This window comes from Gekko japonicus, unplaced genomic scaffold, assembly GCF_001447785.1.
Source record: "Gekko japonicus isolate JY-2015 unplaced genomic scaffold, Gekko_japonicus_V1.1 scaffold384, whole genome shotgun sequence".
In the NCBI taxonomy this organism is placed as follows: Eukaryota; Metazoa; Chordata; class Lepidosauria; order Squamata; family Gekkonidae; genus Gekko; species Gekko japonicus.
Window position 1 is genome coordinate 738,477 of NW_015175980.1, and position 27,296 is coordinate 765,772.

The window sequence follows — 27,296 nt, forward strand, 5'->3', positions numbered from 1 at the left end:
GAAAGAAAGCCACCGTGCATCTCCCCCTTGTCCCTTAAAATAATAATCCCCATAACACTCTTTTTGCATACAGAGAAGTAAACTCTTTTCACTTCTTTCCTCTCAATACAGATTGTCACCATGGGCACTGCACATACCAGTGCTGGACAATATGTGCAAACGGCCACCCTCAAAAACCTGGATTTTCCAGTCCTGCATCCCAAAGCACGAAGTGTGTTCGTATGTATGGCTGATCTGGAATGGCTGAAAATGGATAAGAGCTGTCCACCATTTTTGATGAAAGGAGTTCACCACCACCATTTTTGGAGTTATTATGGGGTCTTCCTCTAAGAAGAAGAATTTTAGTCTGCAGAATTCCATCAGAGGAGATGTGTCTGATATTGCTCAGTCACTGAGGCAGAGACCTAATAATGTACCCAGTAGGTCTACATGACATCTTTAACATTTGTCACTGCTATTCAACTAGAAAGATCCTTGCTTTCTATCACAGGTGAGGAACAGCTCAGGTGGCAGGTGATCCGCTAGTCTAAAGAGTCATGGCAAGCCAGATGTTCTACCCACAATTCAAAATTGACTAGTGGGTCAAATGGAACAGTCAAGTCCCCAGTTCGCTCACATTCACATCTCAGCATGAATGGGTGTCAGGTGACTGTTCTGGATGGAGAAGGGGGTCCATGTGAGAATCTGTATGGCTGCAATGCAAAGAGGAACGAGGCAGATCATGTAGAACATGGCATCATGGAGGCCTAGGAACAAACTAGTAGAAAGGACACAATTAGAATAGTCAGTTCTTTCAATAATTATTACTTTAAAACAGACATGCTCATACGATGCGCCTCCCAACCCCACATTTGAACACAGGAGGCTATCTTATATTGGGTCCAACTAATGATATTATCTGAGTCGGTGTTGTCTACTCTGACTGCCAGCAGCTCTCTGCAGTCTCAGGTAGCAATCTTTCGCATCAACTACTACTTGATGTTCTCAGCGGGAGATGCTGGGGAGTGAACCTAGGACCACCCATGTGCAAAGCAGATGGTCTATCACTGAGCCATGGCCCCTCCCCATTTATATTTACGACCCAAACGTATCAATGATTCTGTTCTAATTCTTCTATGAGATTAATAGGGTAGTCCTAAACTGAGTTGCATGCTTCAGCGGCCACTGACAGAAGGGTACAACTCTGTTCAGGACTGTACTGTAGATGCTTCTGATTGGACTTGGAATATCATCCTTCTGAACAAAAATGGCAGGTCGCCATGTTTCTCTACTTGAATGTTGACGATGTATACCATTACAAAATGCATCATACAGTCTGTGAAGAAATGCATTTTTTCCTGGGAGGTTGGCAAAGAGCAAGCCTCCACTTGGTGCTTTAAAAGTGGGTTTTTTCCTTTTTTCTAGGTAGCGAACAAGCTGGGAAGAGGAAGTCCATCACTGGCTTTCCAGGCTAACCTCTTAAGAAATGCTAATGGCTCTAGCTAGAGACAATGGAATGGCCAGCCTCCTCCTTCTCCAGGCAGGAAACAGACTTTGGAAGACTTCAGGCTAGAACAGCTCCAGGAAGAATCTCCAAGCAGGAGGTGGAGGAAATGCTTCTTTGACCTGGGCGGACCAGGTCAAGTGGGAGGGGAAACAGATGATAAAAAATAAGGCGGTCTCTTTCTTTGGGGTGCTGCAGTTAGGAGAATTGTGAGCTGGGCTCCGCAAGGAGTCAGCCATATTGACCATGTGCCCGCCTAGTTTGCGAGAGCTGTTCTACGTAATGGTAACTCTGTAGAGATTTGTACCTAGCTAAGTTTAAAGAGCCTGTCCTATTTTAACAGCTGGTAGGGCATGTATAGAGAGAGGGACAGAGGATTTGCATTTTTACCAACTTCTTTTGTATTCCTTGCTCAAATCTGGTATGATAAACTTTTAATAAGTAATTTAAAAAATGGCCTGGGAGTGGTTTTCTGTACCACATAAACCTCCACCATTTCATAAATGCTATTTTAAAAGGGGCTCCAGGGGACTGGCAAGCAGCTGTTCCTCCAAGGGTGCCCAAGGCAGTAAACCGTCCCTGTGGTGACCATGTGCTGGACACAGAGGCAAGGCTTTAGAACTTGGAAGGGAAGCTGGGAGTCCTGACCCTCCCAGCAGGCACTTCCTTGAAAAAGGGCAGGTGGTGGTAGTGGCTACCCTAGAGAGAAAGGAAAACCCCTCCAGGGAGTTGGGAACGCCTAGGAGGGCAGGGTGGAACAGGGCCCGCAGGCCAAAGCAGGCCCATTCTGCCGCACAGTCAAACATAATTTTGTTAAATAATACCACAGATGATCCTGTTTTACAGCCGCTTTGCAGCATTTTACCTTTCTGTATCTAGATGGGGCCTGAAAAATAGCATGGATCGCAAACAGCTCCATTCATTTGAATGACATTTCAAGCAGGTTGTGGTGTTCTTGCCAAATGGAGTTGTCTGCAAGGCTCAAGGCTTCATTAACTATGTTCAGAGTCCGCTCAGCACAAACAGCAGGCTTCTTTTATACGATCAGTATGGTCTGTGCTCCGTAGCGCACACACCTATAATTGTGCAGAGTAACTGAACTGTGGACTTGCTGGTACATGGATGAACCAGCAACTTTTCTTACAACTGCAGCAGCTCCTAGGATCATGGAAGAATCACCATGACTAGATCTGCGCACTACTCAATTAAATATTTTGGTTATCTGTGTTAAGTCTGCGGCCAAGGATATTTTGTCTTATGCAAACCAGCCTTTAAGTGCTTCAGATGCAATGGTGAAGCCTGCACTACACCTGGAACAAATTCCTTCCTCATACACACTTTAGGTGCAGGTTTCCTTATGGCTTCTGCTCTAACTTGCCACTTACTTTGGGTTAGGCTGAGCAAGTTTACTATTCAGATTTGCATATCCAAATTGATTGAGTATAGTAACCACCAGCATAGGAGCTAGAGACTGGGCTGGCTTTGTAAATAAGGCATTCGTTCCAAAAACCATGGATGAAAGCGGTGATCTGAAATATCAAGCAGAGATATGTTGTTACATGGTGTATTCTATATGCCGGCACCTACCACCAATCATGTTTATAAGTAAGGGGATGTTTGGTTTCAATAAGAAGTCATCCAGATGTATGCTGTGGTATGTAGACCTTCTTCATGGATATAAACTGACAGTATTGAAGCAGCAGGCAAACAAATTTGAGCAAAGAGATTGAGGTATATTTATTGTAAGGATCAAGGTGTATTTATTGTAACTGTTGGGTGTTAGAAAAAAGAAAGGTTTTGGTGAGGTGGCTGAAATGTATTGCTATTGCACACTGCAAGAAATGCAAGCAGTTGCGGAGAGATGAGCTAAGATCTACAACTATCATCCGACCCACTAGATGGCCTTTGAGCTGGTCATTTTCTGTCAGCCTCATCTACATTACAGGGATGAGGTAAGATTAAAAAGAGGGGAAGGGATAATCACAGTGGAGGAAGGGGTCAAGGTAAACATGTAATAAATAAATCCAGGTGGGAAGCAATAGAACAAAGTTTGAGTCCAGTGGCGCTTTTAAGACCAACAAAGTTTAATTCTGGGTATAAGCTTTTGTGTGCATGCAATAAATATAACACTTTCAGGCCAATCCACCAGTCTGCTAGCTTGAATGTTTGAGCCCACTGAGGCATTTAAGTTACGGGCAGCCTGACCTTCAGCATCAAAAGAGAAATTATGTAAAGCCCTTTCTGCACACTGAAAATGGTTTCGGAATGTTAACTGCAACTGTGGTCAGTGTAACTGTTTACTGAGTTGGGACTCTGTAACTGGGGAAAACAATACAAGAGATTGTGGGTGCTGGTCAAAACCAAACTTACCTCCGTTTATGTTTCTTTAAATCTGCATCAACAATATCAGCCAAAGGCAAATTAAAGAGACTGAAAGAAGCTTGAACGATTACCCTAAAGTATAAAAGTTAAACATTCATTATCTTTACAAAATAAGCTTTAGTTCCTTCTAGCACAATAACTACACACAGTTGTTCTACTCTCAGTCCATTGGCATTTTGTAATATAGCAGGTAGGCTCTGCTTCAACTGAGGACCCAAATCCCACCAACCTAAGAGGATGATAGATCCAGATGGGCAGCCATGTTGGTCCGAAGCAGAAGAACACAGTTTGAGTCCAGTGGCACCTTTAAGACCAATAAAGTTTTATTAAAGGTATGAGCTTTCGTGTACATGAACACTTCCTCAGATACATACAAATGTATAGACAGAGGCTGAACAGGAAATTTGCATGTAACATAATGAAGATGTTTTAAGATAAGCGGGGACGAATGGAGCATAGCAACCGAGTCTCAGTTAACTTCCCACCATGTGAAAGGGTACTTTGTTATTTCTGTTCTGTCTCCGCATATCTTAAAATACCTTCATCATGTTACATGAAAATTTCCTGTTCAGCCTCTGTATAGAAGTCTGAATTGTTACCTTCCATTTCAGTGTATCTGAGGAAGTGTGCGTGCACACAAAGCTCATACCTTGAATAAAACTTTGTTGGTCTTAAAGGTGCCCCACTGGACTCAGACTGTGTTCTAAGAGAATGATGCATTCAAAAAACACCCTAGAATCCTAGAATAAATGGCTACGGTTTTAAAACTGACAGTATCTTGAAGACATGATCAGGGCCGTAGCCGTCAATTTTGATAACCCTCCTTCCTTCCTGTGGCTCTTCCTGCGGAAGGAGAAAGGAAGGTTAGCAAAATCGCTTCAGGATGGCATGGCTTAAACTATGCCTGGCAGGACGGGCCCGGGTGAAGGAGCTTAAGCGGCTGAAAGGGAAGATCCAGCTTTGGTTCCCAAGCGTTTCTAACCACTGAAACGCTTGGGTACCAAAACCAAAAAACACAACCCATTGTGGAGTGCTTGTTTGAAACACCTCAGAGCTGACACGCTATGCCTGGGAACAGAGAACAGCAAAACTGCTCTGGAACTCGCTGCATTGGGGCCAAGATTAGACAAACCAAAACCCTTCTTAATCAGGGGAGGGGGGCTGTGACGTTCAGGACCCACATTCTCAAGCCCGCTGAGGAAGAAACACAGGGGGACCCGTGCTATTTCAGGGGGAGGTGGTTCACTGAGTGGGGGGCACTGGAGATTAGGCCATTTAATTTAATTAGCGGTGCCCCAGCGCGGCCCCTCCAGGCACCCCGATGGCCCGTCTGACAAAAATCCTGGCTATGGGGCTGGACATGATGCTGCCTTATATAGAGTCAGAACGCTGCCCTATCATGGTCAGTATTGTCTACTCTGACTGGCAGCAGCTTTGCAGGGTCTGAGGTGGAGGTCTCTCAACATCAACTGTGAGGTGAGCCTTTTGACTGGAGATGCCGGGGATCAAACCCAGGACCTTCTGCTCCCCAAGCAGCTGTTCAGCCACTGAGCTATGGCCCCACCACTAGTTTTACAACCGAAGGATATATTTACTTACATGTTCATAGTAAGATAAATAGCCAACAGGTAGTAGTGTTCCGGGCCTAGAAGAAACATGAGCGCTGCAGCTATTGCTTCCAAATAGAAGGAAAACAAGACCACCTTATAGTAACCAAATTTCTTCAGCGGAGATTGGCTAATTAGCACAAGGCACTGGAAAATATAGAGAAACATTAAGATACATTGAAACAGTTTAACCTTTTATAGCCTATACAATGCTACATGCATATAGCCTCTGTAGGTGCAAAACAGCTGACTGATCTGCACAGTCTGATATACTAAGTGAGAACTGGAGTAACTCCCCAGGGGCCTGCACCATACGAGTTGGATCCAAAGGCCATTCTTGTTTATTTAAAACATTTACTGGCCAACTTTCGTCCACAATGAGCTCAAGGTGTCTTACAATATGGATAAATAAAATCCATAAAAATTTAAAACCACAATGTAGGACTGCTAGTAAAGGAATCAAAACGCAGCCCTAAATAAAACTGTCTTCAACTGCCTCCTAAATGTCAACAGTGAGGGGGCCAGGCACACCTCCCTGGGGAGGCTGTGGGGCTGCCACTGAAAAGGCCCTTTCTTGAGGGCCCACCAGACAAGCTGTCTTTGATTGGTGGGACAGTCAGGAGGGCCTCTCTGTGCGATCTTAGTTCCCAGGCAGGGCTTTAAACTCTCTCTCTCTGTGAATTAAGCTCCCTAGCCACAAATCACTAACAAAGGGTTTAGAACAGGGGTGTCGAACTCATTTGTGATGAGGGCCGGATCTGATATAAATGAGACCTTCTTGGGCCGGGCCATGTGTGTCATAAAATGTAACGCCAGGTATGGGAGATATAAACTTTATAAAGGACACAAAGGGTTTTTTTAAAACTTAAAATAAAAACATGCTTCAAACATTAGCACTCTTGCAATATTTTGTTTTTTTAACAGTGTCTGATAATTGACACTTCTCACTCTGAATTATTGCCTCAAAATGTCTGTGTTGTTGCAATCGTGAGTATGCTGTTCAGGTGTGTATCTGTAAGCTGCAAACCTACGATGATGCAGCAGCAGCAGAACTGGAAGAAGAAGCAGAAGACAGCCAGTTCCACTGCGGGCCTAATAGAAGCCCTCCAAGGGCCTGATCCAGCCCCCGGGCTGCATGTTTAACATCCCTGGTTTAGAACAGATTGAGTCCAGTGGCACCTTTAAGACCAACAAAGTTGGACTTCCAGTTTTGGCGTTCTCCATGGCGGTCGCTTGTCCCGATCCTCCGGGAGGACTGCCAGAGCCCGCAATGAGGAGGGGGCACAATTGTCCGTGCCACCCCTGGAGCCTCTGTAGGAGGCTCCTAGCCATGGGGCACAAGGCGGCTCTTCCTCCGGCGACCCTGCCGGCAAAGGGGGGCTTTCTCCATGGCCCAAAGGTCCCGCCGTGGAGTGTCCCGAATGGGAATTAAAAGTGCACACCAAAGCAAGCGTTTGGCGGCAAAGTGATTTGTGTAAACAATCTTAAACATGGCGCCCACGAAGAAGGATGAGAAAGACAAACAAGTAAAACCAAAACTTCTTGCCGGAACTGCTGGTCCAGTGAGTCCTGCACCTAGACAGGACACAACTACGGAGTTACAAAAGATGCTGATGGAAGCATTGCGACCCCTGCTGGAACAAGTGAAAGCACTGCACAGCAAATTCGATGCATAGCAATTGCAATTGACTGTAATAGCAAAAAAACAGATAAAACTGAACAAGAAGTAAAAGAAGTGGATACCAACACCAAAAAGCTTAAAAAAAATTACAGGTGATGGAAGAAAAGAGATTTATTTATTTATTTATCATTAGATTTCTAGCCCGCCATCCCTGCAAGCGGGCTCAGGGCGGCTCACAAATAGGGCACATATGCCAATACATTTTTTAAAAATTAAAAACATAAAAACAAATTGAAAAACATAAAAACAAATTTAAAATTGATGGAGGAGTCTCAACTGTTACAGCTACAAATGGAGAGAGCGAGCTATGTCTTAAGATTTCAAGGTGTTCCTGAAGAAGAATCCGAGATTCTGAAACCGACTATGTGTGATGCATTAGGACCTCTGGCAGATATAAAAACGGATACTTTACAAAGCGAAATAGATATGATCTATAGATTTTACAAGAAATATGATCTATAGAATTTACAAGAAAAAATAATCTGCCTGGGGAAGTGATTATAAGATTCTCTAGAAGACAAGTGAGAGATCAAATTCTCAAAGCAACAAATGGATCTACCTTGAAGATCAAAGACAAAGAAATAAAAGTATTAAAGGACATCCCATTTGAAATAAGAAGGAAGAGGAGGAAATACAGAGACTTGGTGATATTTTTACATAAGAAAAACATCCCCTACAGATGAGTAGTACCCGAAGGTACAATCTTCAAATTTATGGATGGGAAAGAAAAAATTGACTCTGTTGAAAAGGCACGAGAATTTCTGCGTCTACATAGTCATCCATTAGGAGAGGTTGAAGCTGAGAAAGAGGACAGCACCAAAGACAGCGAAGAAGAAGGAGCAGCGGCATCTTCAGACAAGGACTCAGAATATAAATTAGAGGCAGCTGCCCTGAAGACAAGCTATCATTTGAGAAAGCCAAAGTATAAAAAATAAGATGTTATCACATTCTGAAAGCTCTTAAAATGTATTGTTATAAGCAGAGGTCAATTCGGGGGGGATCGCCGTTCCCCCGGGTGAGGTGCGGGGGGCAGGGCACACGACGAAGCCCCGCCCCCTGCTTCTGGCTGCCCCGCTTTCGGCCCTCATTCAGCCAGGAGGAGGCAGGAGAAGAGGGAGGGTAAGTTGCTTCCTCCCCGCCTCTCCCCACCCATGCCTGCCTGGGGCCAGTGAGCCTTCGTGGGGCTTCCTCGCACTCCCATCGGCCTTGCAGGTCCACCGCCGGGCCCCTCATGATGGTGGAGCTGCAAGGCCAGCGGCGGTGGCCGGGACCATTGGGGGCGGGGTTTTTTGGCAGGGCTTCTCCGCGCTCCCGCCGGCCTCGCAGCTCCACCGCCGAGCTCGACAGGGGCTTGGCGGGAGCTGAAACCAGGGCGGCTGCCAGAATTGATGGGGGGAGAGTGAGAACAAAGTATAAATGCCTGGATTTTCTGTGTGTTTTCCGTAGCAATGTGGTCATCGGCCCCCATGCTTGGTTTATAGCTGTTTTGGTTTATAGCTGGTCTTGGTTTATAGCTGTTTTTTCTCCCTGGAATCTCTCCTTTTTACCTAGCATGGGTGGTTTGCTTGTTTTCCCCCACATGTGCCATCAGATAGGCTCGCCAGCTCTGAGTTGGCAATACCTTGGAGATTTTGGGGGTGGAGCCTGAGTGGTGGATTTAGCTTCAGAGGAATTAGCTGTGTTAGTCTGTTGCTGCAAAATAGTCCAAGAGTTCAAATAGCACCTTTAAGACTAACAAATAGCACCTTTAAGACTAACCTTTAAGACTAAGACTAACTGAGTGGTGGGTGTGGCCTTATGACACACTTCCAGTGATGGCAGGGGGTGTGGCATATTCTAATGAGTTATGCTAATGAGTTCCCCTAGCTCTTTTTCTACGAAACGACCCCTGCCCCCAAGTGCCCCCGATGTGCAGATTTAGATATCCGCACAGAGGGGGCATGTTGGGAATTAGATATACAAGAAAGGGGACCCACGATCAATGCTCCCTCTAAGCTGTGAGCAAAAACTCTACTTTATGAGCTACTGGCATTCAAGTTGTGAGCGAACGATTTGGCTACTGCATACATTAGTTTGCTCTGGAGCCATCCTTCCCGAGCTAAGACAAAAATCTGTGAGCCGGAGGCTAAGAAACTGTGAGCTGTTGCGTTTTCCAAATTTGCTGGCAAATGGAGTGCAGCACTTTAACAGCATCATCTTCTAAGACTTTGAATAGCTCAGCTGGAATACCATCACCTCCACTAGCTTTGTTGTTAGCAATGCTTTCTAAGGCCCATTTAACTTCACATTCCAGGATGTCTGGCTCGAGGTCAGTGATTATACCGTCGTGGTTGTCAAGGACATCGAGGTCTTTCTTGTATAGTTCTTCTGTGTATTCTTGCCATCTTTTCCTAATCTCTTCTGCTTCTGTTAGGTCCCTACCGTTTTTGTCCTTTATCATGGCCAGCTTTGCATGGAACGCTCCCTTGATTTCTCCAATTTTCTTGAAGAGATCTCTAGTCCTTCCCATTCTATTGTTTTCTTCTATTACTTTGCACTGTTCATTCAGGAAGGCCTCCTTATCTCTCCTTGCTGTTCTCTGGAAATCTGCGTTCAGTTGGGTAAATCTTTCCTTTTCGCCTTTGCCTTTCGCTTTCCTTCTTTCCTCTGCTATTTGTAAAGCCTCATCAGAAAGCCATTTTGCTTTCTTGCATTTCTTTTTCTTTGGTATGGTGGTGATTGCTGCCTCCTGTACAATGTCACGAACCTCCGTCCATAGTTCTTCAGGCACTCTATCTATCAAATCCAGACCCTTGAATCTATTCTTCACCTCTACTGTATATTCATCAGGGATGTGATCTAGGTCAAACCTGAATGGCCTCGTGGTTTTCCCGATTTTCTTCAGTTTAAGTCTGAATTTTGCAATGAGTAGCTCATGATCTGAACCACAGTCAGCTCCAGGTCTTGTTTTTACTGACTGGATAGAGCTTCTCCATCTTTGACTGCAAATTATATAGTCAATCTGATTTCGGTGTTGCCCATCTGGTGATGTCCATGTGTAGAGTCGCCTCTTAGGTTGTTGGAAAAGGGTGTTCGCTATGACCAGTGTGTTCTCTTGACAAAACTCTGTTAACCTTTGCCCTGCTTCATTTTGCTTTCCAAGGCCAAACTTGTCTGTTATTCCGGTTACCTTTTGACTTCCTACTTTAGCATTCCAGTCCCCTATGATGATGAGGACATCATTTTTTGGTGTTAGTTCTAGGAGGTGTTGTAGGTCTTCATAGAACCGGTCCACTTCAGCCTCTTCTGCATCAGTGGTTGGGGCATACACTTGAATTACTGTGATGTTGAATGGTTTGCCTTGGAATCGGACAGAAATCATTCTGTCATTTTTGAGATTGTATCCCAGTACTGACTTTTGCACTCTCTTGTTGACTATAAAGGCCACACCATTTTTTCTATGAGATTCCTGGCCACAGTAGTAGATATAATGGTCTTCTGAGTTAAATTCGCCCATTCCTGTCCACTTTAGTTCACTGATTCTGAAGATATCGATGTTCAGTCTTGACATCTCATTTTGACCACGTCAAGCTTACCTTGATTCATAGATCTTACATTCCAGGTTCCTATGCAGTATTGTTCTTTGCAGCATCGGACTTTCCTTTCACCATCAGACACATCCTCAACTGAGGGTCCTTTCGGCTTTGGCCCAGCCGCTTCACTCTTTCTGGGGTTACTTGTACTTGCCCTCTGCTCTTCCCCAGTAGCATATTGGACACTTTCCGACCTGAGGGGCTCATCTTCCGACGTCATATCTTTTAGCCTTTTGATACTGTCCACGGGGCTTTCTTGGCAAAGATACTGGAGTGGGTTGCCATTTCCTTCTCCAGTGGCTCACACTTGGTCTGAGTTCTCTGCTGTGGCCTGTCTGTCCTGGGTGGCCCTCCATGGCATAACCCACATCCTCATCGAACCACGCAAGTCCCCTCGCCACGTCAAGGCAGTGATCCATGAGGGAGTTGTAGTTTATAGAAAATGCAAATTAAAAAATCTCCTACGGAGAGCGCGCACACACAAAAAACCACAACAAAGTTTAATTCTGGGTATAAGCGTTCGTGTGCACCCACACAGAAGTGTGGGTGCACACGAAAGCTTATACCCAGAATTAAACTTTGTTGGTCTTAAAGGTGCCACTGGACCCAGACCAACACAGCTACCCACCTGAATCTAACAAAGGCTTTGTTTTGCAAGGTAAATCTAATAAGGTGAATCTAACAAAGGCTTTGTTTTGCAAGACGGTACATAATTACTCTTAGCAAGCAGCGCAAGCAAATGATGGAATCCTGCCCCAAACCAAGACATTCTCCTGCAAAAGAAGATGGGCTTTTATGCATACCTGAGGACAAATGAAACCTGCCCCGTACATGATGCTGCGGACAGAAGAAGAAAGGACGTCCTTAGGGATGAGGTTGTCTGCAAAGATCATCATGAAATTGCTGCAGAAAGCCAAGTGGAAGACTTGAAAGAAGTTCATGGTCACAAAGAGCAAGAAATTTCTCTGGGTCAAGATCTGCTTGGTCAACGAAATTATGGAGGACCACGAGAAGAGTCTCTCAGCACTTTCTCCCTCACTGCCTTCCAGGAGACTTTCCCTTTGTTCATACTGTGTGGTGCTATAGATTCCCGTGTAGCACATGCAAGCGGTCGCTGTTGCACCAACTAGAACCACAAAGACCTGAAAATGGGCAAAGTTCTCCATATTATTGGATATCAAGCCGCAGAAGAGGATGCTGGTGGACCCAACTAACGTGGCCACTTGGTTGTACTTGATGAGCTGAAGCCTGCTCTCGTGTCTGGTGGACGATTCCGCAAAGAGAGCACACTGCGCCAGCAAGACAAACGTCAGCATGCCGTCGAAAGCACACAGAGCGACCACGAGGTGAAGCCCGCTCAGCCAGTCACCTTCTCGATACTGTTTCCATGGGAACCAGGGGAGCAGAAAGGCCAGACCGTACAAAGGAGCCCCGTAGAAAATGGAAGCCTGGCGCCTGGAGCAGCATGGGGCTTTGGCGTTGTCTTGAATATAGCCGAAGAGAGGGTCATTGATGGCGTTCCAGATCATAAAAACAACCTGGGGAGTCAAACAAGTTAGTAGATGTTTAAACCTGTTCTGACTGCATTAGGACCCTAATACATGGTGCCCACCTATGACTCTCCTGGTGCCTGCCAATGTTTTTAGGAACCGGACAGGGCCAGGTGGGCTTTTTGCACTGCAAGGCGTCTATTTGCCAATGGAGATCCGATTGGCTGTACAGATTTTTAAAAGGATTGCTTTGGCGGCAGCAACTACCACCACCACCGCACGAGGATCTTAACTGCGTAACTGAAGGTTAGCTGGGGGCAGACATTTTTGTGGCTGACTTTGCTTTCTGAGGCGGCCACTTTGCGGCTGTGCCCACCACGCTGTGTCAGAATTCCTAAGGTGCCTGCAGGTGCCAAAAGGCTGGGGATCCCTACTTGGTACGAACAAATGTAAAAAGAGGAAAACTGACTAGAATCTGCAGACATCTGATCAATTGACAGTGCATGAAATAAAGGAAGCATAAGTGTTGGATGCAGTTCCGGGAGTTGGGGAACCACTTTTTCAGAGGGAAACAGGAGACGATGCTGCACACTGCGGTTGCCAGCTCTGGGCTGAGAAACACTGTAGATTTGGGAGGGTGGCGCCTGGGAAGGGCAGGGACCTCAGCAGGGTATGATGCTGTAGAGTCCACCCTCTAGAGCAGCCATTTTTTTTCCAGGTGAACTGATCTTGGTCATCTGGATATCAATTGTAATAGTGGGAGATCTCCAGGTGCTACCTGGAGGCTGGCAACCCTACTGCATGCTTATCAGGGCTAAAATTAGACACAATGTGTGAGTCCCCACAGGGTTTCCTTTGGCAATCTCAGCAGCAGTTTGTTTAAACAGCTCTTGAGCCAAATTTCCAAGACGCTTTTAAAACTTCATAGTATTGACGTGAACATCTATAAGGGAAGGCATTCTTAATAAGCAGTCTAGTGAGATGCAGTTATTGCAAATAGGTCCTCTGATCTGTAGTTTTCTTAAGTGTAGCTGAAGCAGTGACCAATTTTAAAAGTAATTAAATAACAGCAGATTAAAACTCTGCGTAAGAACCCACACAATGGACTCTGTGATCAAATTAGCAGACCCCCAAGATACAGCAAGTGCAAGCTATAAAGGTAGCGGTAATCACAGCAATGGAGAATTGCAGGAAAATGGACTCATGCAAAGATTTAGAATTGAAAGTCTTACAGGGGAAAAGTCAATGGCTTTTAGTGAAAAGAGACTGGTCATCCAGTAAGTTTCACATGGGGGTGTGTGTGTGTTTCTGAACGCAAGCAGTTTAGTTAGACCTAGACTGTTAAGAACTGTAGAGAGCTCTGAAGCTCAGCCAACAAAACTCACAAGTAGGAAGACTTAAAAACAAACCCTGCAAGGGATCAAGCGTCTGCTTCCCCAGGATGAGGAAGAACGCCTTAAAAAAACTCCACACTCAGACTTGAAACCTGCTCTGCTCCAAGACCTCTTAGGGCAGGTCTTCCGGCATCTCTGGTGAGCAAAGCTTGTGGACTGCAGGTCCTACGGCAGAGCCCCCAAGGAGCCCAATGGCAACTAGTTTTTAAATCTACAGGTGCTACACTCCCACTTCCCAGCCTGTCTCACGCTTGAAAGGGCCTCTACTTCAATACCTGTTGGGCACTCAAGGGTAATCTCCAGCACCCTCCCAGGACCAGGGAGCACTCCCGCACTGGGGCACCCGATCTTCCCACCACAATAGGTCAACAATGGGAATTGCAGAGGTTCTGCTTTAACTGCTCAGATCACTTAGAACAATGGGCTCTCAAGCTTAACAGTCACAGTTCAGCCAAGAGAGCCAGTCACTGGCCGGTCACCACCAACACAGGTTCCAGGACTGCTTCCAGGCATGGGATTCCCCCTCAGATCTTCCAGCACTGTTCCCTTCTTGCCGGGTTAAGCCTACAGGCAGCCAAATTGCTAAATCTCCCAAGACAACCACTACCAGCTGCACTCCTGGCCAGGAATGACATATCCCCAGCCCCAGGGAAGTTCTAGTCTCCACCAGTGTTCCCTCTAAGCTGAGTTAGAGTGAGCTAGCGCACAGTTTTTTAGCTTCCAGCTCACACATTTTTGTCTCAGCTCAGAAAGGAGGGCTCCAGAGCAAACTAATTTATGCAGCAGCCAAATCGCTCGCTCACAACTTTAATGCCAGTAGCTCACAAAGTAGAATTTTTGCTCACAAGACTTCACAGCTTAGAGGGAACATTGGTCTCCACAGACTACAACTATCCCAGGGCCTAACCAGAAGCTCTTCTTCCTGACTGGGCTCAACCAATTACTAGCAGGTCAACTTCCTCCTGGTGGGGGCTTTTACTCCACTTTTGGCCATCCCCCCAGCAGTGTTCCCTCTAAGCTGAGCTAGTTTTTAGCCTCCGGCTCACAGATTCTTGTCTTAGCTCAGGAAGGATGGCTCCAGAGCAAACTTATTTATGCAGCAGCTGAAACACTTGCTCACTGGCTTTAATGCCAGTAGCTCACAAAGTAGAATGTTTGCTCACAAGACTCTACAGCTTAGAGGGAGCATTGCCCCCCAGTAGCTGCTTCCCTTAGCTTACTCCTAAGCAGGCCCTTTTTCTCAAGAAGATCTCTACACCAGAGGAGGCCTTTACCCCATAGGGAGCTAGTGCTGTCTGTCATTTCTCCCATCTGCTCCTTAGTTACCTTTGGAGACTTGCCTTGGCCTTCCCTCGGCTCTACAGCTACAGGGTTGTTGCTTCCTCCAGAACTACCCCTGTACCACCCTTCTCCCCAGATATTAGGGGTGTGACAAGGACCCTGAAACGCAATTGGGCTCCCTCTCCTTTTCTTCTGAATCCATCTCCACGAGTACGGCCATAACAGTAGGCGTCCCAACACTGATAGGCATCCTGCATTGTCCCTGGTAGTATCTGCAGCTACTCCTCTATTGCTGTTACATGTGCCTTTAATGGTATCACTTGCCTTGTGACATTTTTGCTTAATTCCTGAATTCAAAAAGAATCACCTGCTGTAAATCAAAGACCAGACATAACAATGGAAGAATTAACATTCACTGTACCTGTGCTTGATGGAACGCACCTTCCGAGATCTTGTATTGGTTCAAAAACAGTTTAACGTAGTAGAAATTAAATATGCTGTTCATCATTCCTGCCCCTAATGTGGTCATGGAGTAAGCGACGGCGTTTGGATGGATTCTTGAAATAAACTTCATTTTTACAATGTGGTATTTTTCTTCTCTTAGGAGAGGAGGGGAGGAAAAACAATATTTTGGTACAACAGTTCAAGCAAGCCAATTAATACCACAGTGTGACTGAAAAGACTGTTTATTTTTATGTTGTTTCACACTGGCTGAATCAAGGAGAATATTATCAGAGCACAAACATCTTTGTATAATTAGACGCTTCCCATGTTCCACAAGAGGGCAACACTTCCACACCTATTTACCCCTATCCGGCAACGTCCCACAAGGCTGTTCACAGTGTTCTACAGGCAAATAAGAGCAGCTCCTCAGCACTTATGTCAATAGTGAAATCTGTATATTTTCACTAGTAGTAATTATTCCTGTCTCATCATGAGTTACAGTCAGATGGAACAAGTTACAGCTAGGTCACAAAAGTTACAGTCAAGTGGAAAATGTGAAGTACCACCTGGGTAGTTAAACATGCTTTGGTCCTAGACCCACATTTCTCTTGCCCTCTCTGCCTCCTGATGTCTTCAAGTACAGGAATCAATCAGGGAAGGAAATTTGTAAAGCACTCTTCTAATCAGGACTGGGGTCAAAGACCAGCTTGTATCCTAGTGCCCCCGTTCAACAGAGTCTGAAACTATCCTCCTGACTAGGGAGCCTGTATTTTGAACACATGCATACAAGGGGAAAGAAATTGAGGAAGGTACAGTTTATCCTGGAGGGATGAGAAAGCTACTGGCACAAATTCCCCCTTCTGCATAATTGGTAATAGGCACAAAAGGTCCTGTTCTCCTCTGTTGACTGTTCTGTCCCATCTTAATTGGGAAATCGCTTACTAAACCTGATTTAAAGAACACAGGACTTCATGTAATTTGGTGGTCTCTGCTGAATTTCTCCCATGGAATAGACCGCCTAAAACATACCCCTCCCTGAAAACCTTCAAGAGACCTGTTGGCACCTTATGGACCAGCTAGTGTAAGGTGGCTTTTGTGGACTAGAGTCCCCTTTTAACAGAGGCATTACTTGCTATCATTCAATTTCCTCTTCCTCCTCATTCACATTCCTGGTCAACCAAGCTTTTCATTGACACTTCATCCCACCAGTTTTAATATTTCACGGTTTATTTCCTGCCAGCTGATACGGACACTTTTTATGACTGTTTTATATTGCTGTGGCGTTCTTATGATGGTAGCTGCTGAATTTGGGGAGACGGTTCTATCACTGAGGGAGGGGGCTGCTAGTTTTATCGGGCTCTTTTAACTGATAATTTTCTGTTGGATTTTCAGTTGAGGGTCATTGTTTTCAAAAAATCTGCCTTGAGCAGGTCACTAGGGAGCTGTCAGACAGATTCCCTAAATAAAGACCATAAACAATGAGACCCCCAAAGTTGTGAAATTAAATGCAAGACATACACATTTCTAGGAAAGGCTCAAAAGTATAGAAGTTATTTACAGATTTATCACTTTACAATCTGCTACTTTGTACTTACACAAATAACACAATGCATTCATTAAAATATTAATCTATACATTCTATAGCTTTATCAAGATGCATTTTCAAAGGGAAAGAAAGAAGATTGCAAAGGTTATACAAAGGTTAGAGAGAGAGCTAGGTGACTAATATTGCAACTCTAAACAGTTACACGCTTTTAAGGCTATTCAAGTCAATGGGCATAGAAGAGTATAACTCTTTTTAGGATGGAACTGTAAAATATTGAGCAGAAAAGGAATAGGTCTGGATCTCTACAGGGATTTGATAACTAGCCCACTGCCTGCCTCCCATCAATACGCGTAGCCAAATGATCTCTCACATGCTTCACCTCCTCAAATACATTTAGGCTGCTCCGAAATACACAGGGCGGTGCAGTGGCCAGCGCTTCAGACTAGGGTCTGGGGACCCACGTTTGAACCCCACTCTGCCATGGAAGCTGACTGAGTCGCCTTGGGCCAGGCCAGGCACTCTTTCTAAGCCTAACCCTCCTCGCTGGGTGGTTGTTTGTGAGGATAAAATGGAGGTGGGGAGAACAAGGGAAATATTGTGCTACTGGATTGTATGGTTTTACACTGTATAATCTGTCTTGATCTCACCGGCTATAAACAGCACATCAATGTAAGCTGCTTTGGGGGCCCAATCCACTCTTCCATGCTTCAGCCCTCAAATCTACCTAGATCTTAAAACAGACTCCTTGCAGCCAGTGTTCCCTCTAAGCTGAGTTAGTGTGAGCTAGCTCACAGTTTTGTAGCCCCCGGCTCACACGTTTTTGTCTTAGCTCAGGAAGGATGGCTCCAGACAGAGCAAACTGATTTATGCAGTAGCCAAATCACTCACTCACAACTTTAATCCCAGCAGCTCACAAAGTAGAATTTTTGCTCACAAGACTCCACAGCTTAGAGGGAGCATTGCTTGCAGCCCAATATCTCATCTATTCAGATGCAAGTCCCACGGCTTTCAATGGCACTTGCTCCCCAGTTAAGAGTGTTGCAGGATCGTAGCCTTACACTGCAAATCCCAAACGGGTTTACTCAGAATCCGACTCAAGCCTTCTCAGAGGGGATCAGGTCCCAGCAAGGGGTCCTCCTTAGACCTGCTCAGTTAGCCATTTGCGGGAGCTAGGGTTGCCAACCTCCAGGTGGTAGCTGGAGATCTGCTATTACGACCAATCTCCAGGCGACAGAGATCAGTTCATCTGAAGAAAATGGCCACTTTGGGAGATGGACTCTATGACATTGTACCCTACTGAAGTCCCTCCCCTCCCCAAACCCTGTCCCCTCAGACTCCACCCCCCAAATCTCCAGGTATTTCGCAACCTGGAGCTGGCAACCCAAGCGGGAGCCCTCTTTATGCCTCTGAGGCGGGAGGATCAGGCCCACGCAAGCGTCGACCAGGCTCGTCATTGTTTATACGAGGTGGGAGGAGAAACCGAAGAGGCCCCTTGACTGCACGGCTTACTTCAGAGTAAACACGCTGCCGGCGGACCTCCCAATCCCAGCTGAGGCCTAGCCCCTAACAACCGACGACTGGCAGCCCATAGCAACCGCGCGACCCTCCCCCCGCTCTCCCTCCCCCCCGCTTACAACCTCAATCAACTAACCGGCCCCTTCAGTCGTAGGCGAATCGGAGGGCGGGCCTCTCAAATCCCCGCCTCCCTCTCCAGATCCCGTTGGTCTCCCCGCATCCCATTGGCTCCGAGCCGCCCCAGGCGCCTCCGACCGCGGCCTGCCATTGGCTCCTCTCAAGACAGGCTCCGGGGGGGGAGGTCTCGTCGTTTTAAATCGCCGGCCGCCCCAACCGGCGTGCCACGTTGCTGCGGCGGTTGGCTTCTGTTGTCCGCCAGTGATGCCGGGCTGGGTCGGGAGGGGCGGTGGCTGCCGGCGCGTTCGGCAGAGTCCGGAAAGGGTCGGGCGGGTTCGGAAGAGGGCTTTTTGAAGGTGCCCGGGCGTGAGGAGGCGCGTCAGAAAGGGGGCCGCCGCCGCCTGTCCTTGAGGGGGGGAGCCGTGGCCGGGCCCCCGGACGACGCGATGCTGACCGACAGCCTGGTGGAGGAGTTCGAGATACGAGAGGATGAGCCTTGGTACGACCAGCAGGACTTGCAGCAAGGTGAGGGAGCCCGCGGGGTGGGACGGCGGGGCTGGCGAGGGACAATAGGCAGGGGTGGAGGCTGGGGGACCCGGGAGGAGGGAAGGGAAGGAAGATGGATGAGGCGTGATGTTTCTAACGTGGAGGGAGACAGAACCTGGGAGAAATGAACGTGGAGAGGGTCCAGCGAAGCGTTGTAGGGGGCATCTTGAGTATGGGGCGCACCGCATCTCCCCTCTTGAGTCATGTCCCCCCATAGATAACGGTGCCTCTGAGCATAACAAGAGTGGGCGGGGGGGGGGCTCTGAGACTCCCCGCTTCGACCCCTCCGTGGTGCTTCACACTTCCAGGAAGGTGCCTCAGAGCACAGGAATGTCCCGAGGAGGGCTTATAGAGGGTTGGGCTCTCCCTTTTTGGTACGAAAATCTTTCCCCACCCCAGGTACCTCAGAGCATAATGGAACTGGGTTGGGAAAAAGAAGCTGAGTGGGGTGTGTGTGTGTTTCTCCTTTATTTTATTTTGCCGCATCAGTTTTCTTCCCTAAGCGCCTTATAGTATCCTTTCTCCCTTTTATCCTCGGTGCAACAGCCCTGTGAGGTAGGTGAGGCTGAGAGTGTGTGAATGGCCCGAGGTAACCCAGCCAGCTTCCATGGCATGGGTGGAAATTTGAACCCAGGTCTCCCGGATCCTAGTTCAACACTGGGACCCGGAGTCTCCCCACTTTGGAAACTTTCACTCACCAAGCAAGTTGTTTTAAGGTTTGGAATAATGAGAATGAGTGAGGCAGAAAAGGTGTTGTCAGCCTTTGGACCCCCCCCCCCCCCCAAGGTGAATGGGATGGAATTGGCAGCGTGAAGGTATTGTTCATGTTTATGGTGCTGAGATGGTGCTGAGACTTTGTGATGGAGCCTTTGGAAGGAGTGTGGGTGATGCAGGATGAGGGAAGAGCGCTTAAGAAAGTGGGAAGGGAAAAGGCTGTTAAGTACTATTCCAGTGGCATGGATGCAAGGACCTTTAAATCCAGTTAACGGCTTTACGGGCAGGAAAGTCAGTCAGCTGGTTTTGCATCAACAGGGAGTATTCCCAAGCTGTCGCAGACTTGGGAAGTAGGTTGCATCGAACTTGGTGGGATTTAAACTTCTGCATAAGCATGTCGCAAAGAGTCGGACTCGACTGTGCGACTGAACAACAACAACAATAGGCATGTGTAGGATGGAGACTGTTAAATGTGCTTCTGGATTGCCCCGTTCAGAACAGCCAGTATCCACCCTTTTTTGGCCTCATTTGCAAGAAGCCATAATTCGTGTTTGAATCCCAGTGCTGTGTGTGTTGGTTTCTGCCCAAACGAGGTTCTTGGTACATTTATAGTAACACATGCAGACCTGGCAATGGAGAATAGTACTTTGTGTGTGTGTGTGACAGAGTGGGCTCCGGCTCCAGCTCCAGAAAGCTTGTGTTGCAATAAGGTTTAGTCTTCAAGGTGCCACAAGAGTCTTTGTATTGAAGCTGGACCAAGCCTTGGGAGTGGTTCTACATTAATTTCAGCTGAACTGGAGAGCCGATGTCCTTCTGCTTTCTACTCAGGCTTCCAAGAAATTGCCTTCAAATTAAATTAAAACTCTCTTGTTGCAATTTAAGCTAGAGCAGTGATCTTATAAATATGCCGTGAAGCTGGCTGAACTATACACTGCTGAAATGCTTGGATATATACAAAAGAGCAGCCAGTGAGGCACAGAAGATGTATGGAGTGTGTGGGAGAGTTGTGGAGGCAGGGAACAGAGAGCCCTTTTTTATGGCAGATGAAGTATTAAAGAGCCGCTCAGTGCTTGGCCGTGTCCAGGATGGAGCATTATACTTTGCCTTATACCTCAGAGGCCATCAGGTGTAGCATCATCATAAAACTCTTGTGATAACATCACCTCTGGATGTTAGAAATAGAGCTTGCCTTAAATGCTGAGAGGCATTTCCCCCAGTCAGTTTAATACTGGCTTTCAAAGGAGTCAGTATGAAGCATCCTTAATCATTTGGAGAGTCCCTTGTACTGGCTCTTGAAGTTGTGCTGCCTTGACATAAGCCAATAAATTCTTTTACTTGCTGTTTGCACACAAACAGGGTGCTGGTGGTGCCTTGAACCACCCCCATTCATTGGCTGTTTGGAACTGAAAGCGTTAGAAATAGTGAATGTCTGAGATGGACTCATACAGTCAAAATGGAGCGGTCTGTTACACCATTGTTTGAAGCCCCGTTAATGAATGTCTGCTTGAACTTTGTCCCTCCTGGGTGTGCTGAAGATCTAATTTTATGCCATCCAATTATTCTCATGGCAATCTTCCAGTTAAATGGGCAGTTACAAGCTGAAGAGATACACTTCATAACAAATCAAATACATATTCTGAGCCTCTTCAGTGAAAAATGGTATGTCCTTTGAAAGAATTGGCTAGGCATATTGCATCCAGAACATTGCTCTGTACTTTCATCCCTCTAAATTGAGAATAAAAATGTGTGCCTTTGCTTTGGTCTGTTTTAGGCTTTAGTGCCAAGTAAAAGTTGGGGCTGGGAGAGAAATAAAAATATTGCATTTAATACAGTGTTATTTAAATAACTACTGAACAGCGTTGGTTTCCTTTATATTGTTATACTTTGTAATGCTTGCAATGTGAAATTTGACTCATTTTGCTGTCTTAGACAGCACAACTGTGGTTTGCTACCACAAGGCTGTTTAAAAAAGGTGACATTACGAATGGGTTTTGGTTTCTAGAAATATTTTCTCAATTAATCTGGGTTGGGAATGTCAGTGGCAAAAGAAGAAAAGGCTGCTGCTTTTCATAGAGATACTGTTTTCTTCTGAGTATCTTTCTGTCTTAGAACATAAGCCTAATGCTTTTCTTGAAAGGGATAATCAGGTAATATCTTGGAATGTATGTAGAGCAAATCTGAGCAGAAACTTGGGGATTTTGAAAACCATGCCTGTCTTGCTAAAATATAGACTTCAGGTTTTCGGTACCTGAATGTAGGCATATTTCTCTACGACACACCTCTAGCTGAAAGCTGCTCCCCACCACCCCAACTATTAGGGTCAGATGGTGGAAGCACCCCTCCGTCTTTGCCTAGACTGGGCTGCTGTTGAGGATGACTTTTATCAGGTTTATCATTTCGCTTGTCTGTCAGCCAGTTTAAGAATGATTATGCTGATAAGCAGCATATAAATGTCATCAAGCTCTTTAGGAGGCCTGTTATTAAAATGTGGATCCAGACAATGGGTGTGATCTAGTGTCTGACTTTCCCTGTTACAGCAGCAGTGTTGGCGCAACTTGCTCATTACTTAATTGCTGTTCAGTGTAAATGCAAGGTAGGTTTGTTTTGCCTTGAAAGCTCTAGATGTAACAATTATAACATAATTAGAGGCAGATGCACATTTCCTAATTGGCTAAAGAGTACTGCATGATGTTAGAGATATGTAATAAATAGTGTTTAATTTTTGGAACTGAAGAGACATGCACAAGGCTTGCATATGGTCCAGTCAGTCTTGCAAGGTGACCAATTTCTGGTGGTGGTGTGGCTTTTTTGATCCTTAGCTCTCTCCATGGTAAAGCTTACATGTACTTAATAATGTCAATAGGTGTTATTAAAATCCCTTGCACATTTTAGTGCCAAACCTAAGTGTGAATGTATACACTAAATGTTTGATTGTGGGCAAAATTAACCTCTACTCTTGGAACTTATCTAATGGGTGTGTGGCAAAAATTAATTGTGCTTGTTTGCTGTATGCAAAGAAGTTGGGTGGGTTGTAGCAGAGCCAGTTTGGTGTAGTGGTTAAGTGTGCGGACTCTAATCTGGGAGAACCGGGTTTGATTCCCCACTCCTCCACTTGCACCTGCTGATGTGACCTTGGGTCAGTCACAAGCTCTGGCACAGCTGCCCTTGAAAAAGAGCAGTTTGTGTCAGAATTCTCTCAGCCCCACCTACCTCACAGGGTGTCTGTTGTGGGGAAGGGAAAGGAGTTTGTAAGCCGCTCTGAGACTCCAAGTGAAGGGCGGGGTACAAATCCAATCTCTCTCTTCTCTTCTCTTCTTCTTCTACTTGGCGCAATGTGTTTTTCAAAGGGTGGTGGTACTAGAAATAAGTACATCTTGGAAGGGCTTCAAACTGTTCACCGGTTTTTCATCCCGCAGTGGTGTATTGAAGAGAGAACTTGTTTGAGTGAATTTAAGCATTTAAGCAAGAATTTAGCAAGAAGAATAAACCAAAAGTGTGTTAATCTTAATTTACAGGATTAATCCAGGTTCTGTTGCTCTTCATTGCCAGTTTGTCAAACAGTTGTACAGTCACTGTTCTAGATCACCTTAAAACCAAACTGCACATAACTCATTTTTAGATCTCTATCTTGCTGCTGAACTTGGGAAGACTCTGCTGGATCGGAACACAGAGTTGGAGACATCACTGCAGCAGATGTATGCAACCAACCAAGAGCAGCTACAAGAGATAGAGGTAAATCCTGAAAAGCAAGGATGGATAACAAGTGTCCCTGATAAAGTTGTGGGGACATTACATGGTTGCTGTTCTGGAAGAGCTGTTTTGATGCAGGAGTGAGAAGATGGAGCTCCAGATTGCAAGTTCTCACTCTGCCACGAACCCACTAGGCTTCCATAAACTAGCCACTTGTTCCCAGCTCCCAGTGGCAATACTTTCGTTTTTTAATTTGTTGTCTGCCTTTCTCATTGAGACTCAAGGCGACTTACACAATGTAAATCAGTGCAATGAACAGAGTGAAACATCTGATAAAGTAATAAGATTACAGAAATCTGAAAACAAATTTTAGACATGATATACTAAAAATGCCAACAAAGAAAAATTAAATGGGTTGAAAGACCGATGGTGTAGTGAGAGGACGAATATGGGTATGATGATCTTGTTGTGATCTTTATGTAGAGCAGGCTGGTATGTGAAGTACTTCAACCACAGTGCATTGCCAGACTGCTAAAGGTTACGAGTTTTTAATGACAACCTTAAATTTTAGTGCATCCCAAGGGGGAGAGACTGTCGGCAGTATATAACACGGTTAGGTTTTGTGTAAACTTCTGCTCCCTTTGCTTTATGAGCTAGATTAGATTAATACGCATTAAAGGTATGTGTAAACTGCAGCACACTGTGTTCAACCGACCAGTGTATTAATTTTGAAAGTTATTTTTATTTCCACCCTATTCTATTTTTGGTAGGGCCCGAAAGTGGGACTGAGTGACCCCCCCAAGATGGGCCAGTGAAGTTCCACGGCAGAGTGAGGGTTCAAACCTGGGTCCCTCAATTATGGTCCGATGCACTAACCTTGCACCCCTACTGGTTCCGCCCGTCTAAGTTAACTGGCTCTCCCTATTGAAGTGTGGGCAATTCACACATGTTGCCTATTCCTTCACTGAAGGGTTTGTGCAACTGAGGTGATGGCATAACCTAAAAGACATCTTGTACAAATGTAAAGACTAGCACATTTCTTGTAGGATCAGCTTGCGTGGCTACAGGCTATTTTGCGTGGCTGTAGGCTACTGTTACTACACACAAGGGGATCAGCACAGTAGTTGAGTCACCTCTATACCAAACTCAAGCACGGTGATTCTGAACAGCCATAACTAAATTTAAGCCCTTGTTAATACAGTAAAATCTATTGCTTAATCCTTATTGTAGGATGTATAGCTGCTGTATCTGTTAATCTTTGTGGTGCCGTAAGACTTGTAACTAAAGTGCATACCGCTGAAGAGCTATGATTCCTTGCAATGAATAAGTATTGCACATTTAACATTAAAGAAAATTGAAACTAACATCTGAAGACAACTGTAGGCTTATTTATATCATGTTCTGGCACTAAAGTGTGGGGGGGGGGCTGGGGAACATTTGAGATGATGCAGGGGAGCACACAGGACCAATACAAAGCACCTCATTTGGCCTCTGCTTTTGGCTGTATAGCAGGTTAAATACACAAAAACAAACATAAAATCCAGTTTGCTACTAAGTTCTAAGCAATGTTCAAGCTGATCATATGCTTATTTACTCACATATCCCACTGGGTTTAATGGGGTTTATTCCCAGGCAAATGTGCCTGGAATCATTGCCTTATACTGAGTAAGACCACTTGTTAGTCCAGTCCAGCCTTGGTTGTTGAGTGGCCGTTGATTTCAGGTAGCAACACTAGTCAAGGCAAGCTCTCAGGGATTTGTACCTGGGTGTGCCAGCATCTCAACTCCTGAAGTGCTGCTCCTTGGGGACAGGACAGCAAGCATCTGGAACTGGGGGTCTATTGGAGGGAGAGGCTAAAGACATTCTCCTTCCGTGGGATGTAAATTACTGTTCTTGGAAAACTACTCAGGCCTCTTGTCTTTTGTAACAAATTCTTTTCAATTGGAATTTTGAACTAAATGTTTTACTAACACACGTAACAGCAAATGTGTGGTGTTTACAAGACGTTCAAATACTACGCACCATGTTTATTTTGTGGCACCTCTGAAATATGTAGGAATTATGGATTGGTCTGAAGTTCTGCATGTTCTATGAAATTCCTTCAGTACAAAATGTGTTGGACAATATTTGCGCTTGTTGTAAAATTATGTATTTGTTAAACATTTGAAAAGGCAAATGGGGCCAATTATAAAACAAGCCTAAATAAATTATAAATTCAGTTGAGGTTAAACTTGACATGTTTTTCTTCACGCTTGTTTCCCTGCAAGCTAAGGTGCCATCAGTTTAGTAATTCTTACAGTTGAGCTTGGATTAGGTTTTATGGCTAACTGGCCTGAACTCATGGGTCTAAAGGATGAAGCATTTTAGTGAAAAGAAATCTACACTTCTCCATATTAGACCCATTGCTTTTATGCCACTAATTGGTACTAGAGGCAGCCCAAGTGTAGAAAACTAAGGTATGTGTACATATTCGCTCCCCACTTTTGAGGCAAACAATCTGAAGCTGTAAAGACAGGTGTTTTGTTTTAGCTGCTTTTCTAAAGGTCTTTTTAGACCTTTTGCTTAAGTACTCCTGAATCTATTTGTGGTTGAGAAAAAACAGGTTGCTTACCTGTAACTGATGATCTTCGAGTGGTCATCTGTGCATTCACACCCATGGGATCTAGTGCGCACGCGCTGGATCGATTGGTGCTGTAGCAAGCTCTTTTAATGGATTTTCGCGCCCAGACCTCGGGCATGCGCAGGAACCCCACCGCGCATGTCCAGAGGGGAGGGCGTGGACATCCCGCCAGTTCCTTCAAACCGCCGCAAATCAACCCCTATTGAAAATGTAGAAGCTGACAGCAGCGGGGAAGGAGGGCAGGTGGTGTGAATGCACAGATGACCACTCGAAGATCACCAGTTACAGGTAAGCAACCTGTTTATCTTCGACGTGGCCTCTGTGCTTCACACCCATGGGAGGTTAGCGAGCAGTGGCCTACCTAGAGGAGGGTGCTGGCAGGTCCTTTACTCTGTAGCCGAAGACAGAATGAGACATCCCATGTTGGTATTGGTGTTCTTACGGACATCTAGGGCGTAGTGCCTGATGAAGGTGTTAGGCGTGGCCCATGTAGCAACTTTGCAAATGTCCGTCAGGAGAATTCCCCGGAGGAAGGCAGTGGAAGTCGCAACAGCTCTGGTAGAATGAGCCCTGTTTGGCGATTAGGTAGCAGAGATGGATGAGCCCCGCAATCCACTTTGACAGGCACTGAGCCGTGATGCGAGTCCCCGGCCTTGCTGGTGCGTAAGAGACGAACAGCTGGGAGTCTCGTCTCGTTGGGCGTGTTCTATTGAGGTAGGAGAGCCCGCTTCGCATCCAAAGTGTGTAAGAGTCTGTCCTCTGCGGATGTTGGAGTTGGGAAGAAATCCGGGAGGAAGACCTCCGCTTGCAGGAAGGAAATGTCCGGTATGAGGCGGACTCCGTCTGGCAAAAATAACAGGTAAGGCGTATCGTGTCGGAAAGCCAATATTTCTCACACTCGCCTAGCCAAGCGACAGTAATTAAAAAGGCCGTTTTCCATGCTAGAAGTTTGAGGTCGCACGTTGCGAGTGGCTCAAAGGGCTTCCTCGTGAGCTGGCAGAGAACTAGAGGAAGGTCCCAGGGAACGACTGGAGTTTTGACAGGAGGGTAGAGATGCAATAAACCTTTTAAAAAACATTTTGAAAGCGGATGGGAAAACAGTGTGCATCCGTCAACTTGAACATGGTAGGCCAAAAGGGCGGCCAGATAAACTCATAACGATTAATGGGAAAGTCCCGAGTCAGCTAGGGAGAGGAGGAATTGGAAAACTCTTT

General features: G+C 45.8%; 2 protein-coding genes across 3 annotated transcripts in view; one reads left to right on the plus strand and one right to left on the minus strand.

The window, feature by feature from the left end:
• Positions 1-15: 15 nt before the first annotated feature.
• On the minus strand, positions 16-18,572 carry LOC107123045 (transmembrane protein 180). 2 transcript variants are annotated; one of them, XM_015426212.1, is made up of 7 exons: positions 18,532-18,572; positions 15,312-15,489; positions 11,529-12,263; positions 5,465-5,619; positions 3,854-3,937; positions 2,869-3,012; positions 16-757 (listed from the first exon to the last, which is right to left on the minus strand). In XM_015426212.1, exons 2-7 carry the CDS (start codon positions 15,462-15,464, stop codon positions 619-621), a joined length of 1,410 nt encoding a protein of 469 aa, XP_015281698.1. In that variant the 5' UTR covers positions 15,465-15,489; positions 18,532-18,572; the 3' UTR covers positions 16-618. The 2 variants fall into 2 exon arrangements, with proteins under 2 accessions (XP_015281698.1, XP_015281699.1); XM_015426213.1 differs by lacking the exon at positions 18,532-18,572 and having other exon boundaries at positions 15,332-15,397.
• Positions 18,573-18,784: 212 nt separating this feature from the next.
• Positions 18,785-27,296, plus strand: part of CDR2 (cerebellar degeneration related protein 2) — a 19,766-nt gene continuing 11,254 nt past the window's right edge. The window contains exons 1-2 of the mRNA XM_015426210.1: positions 18,785-19,037; positions 23,392-23,504. Of these exons, the coding sequence (XP_015281696.1) occupies positions 18,959-19,037; positions 23,392-23,504 (192 nt within the window). The 5' untranslated portion in view covers positions 18,785-18,958. The remainder of the gene's footprint in view (positions 19,038-23,391; positions 23,505-27,296) is intronic.

Coding starts and splice junctions, on each gene's coding strand:
- LOC107123045 (XM_015426212.1), bottom strand. CDS start 15,464: ATGAAGTTTATTTCAAGAATCCATCCAAACGCCGTCGCTTACTCCATG. Junction 5,620..11,528: donor CAGGTTTCATTTGTCCTCAG/GTATGCATAAAA, acceptor TATATTTTCCAG/TGCCTTGTGCTAATTAGCCA. Junction 3,938..5,464: donor ATTTATCTTACTATGAACAT/GTAAGTAAATAT, acceptor TTTATACTTTAG/GGTAATCGTTCAAGCTTCTT.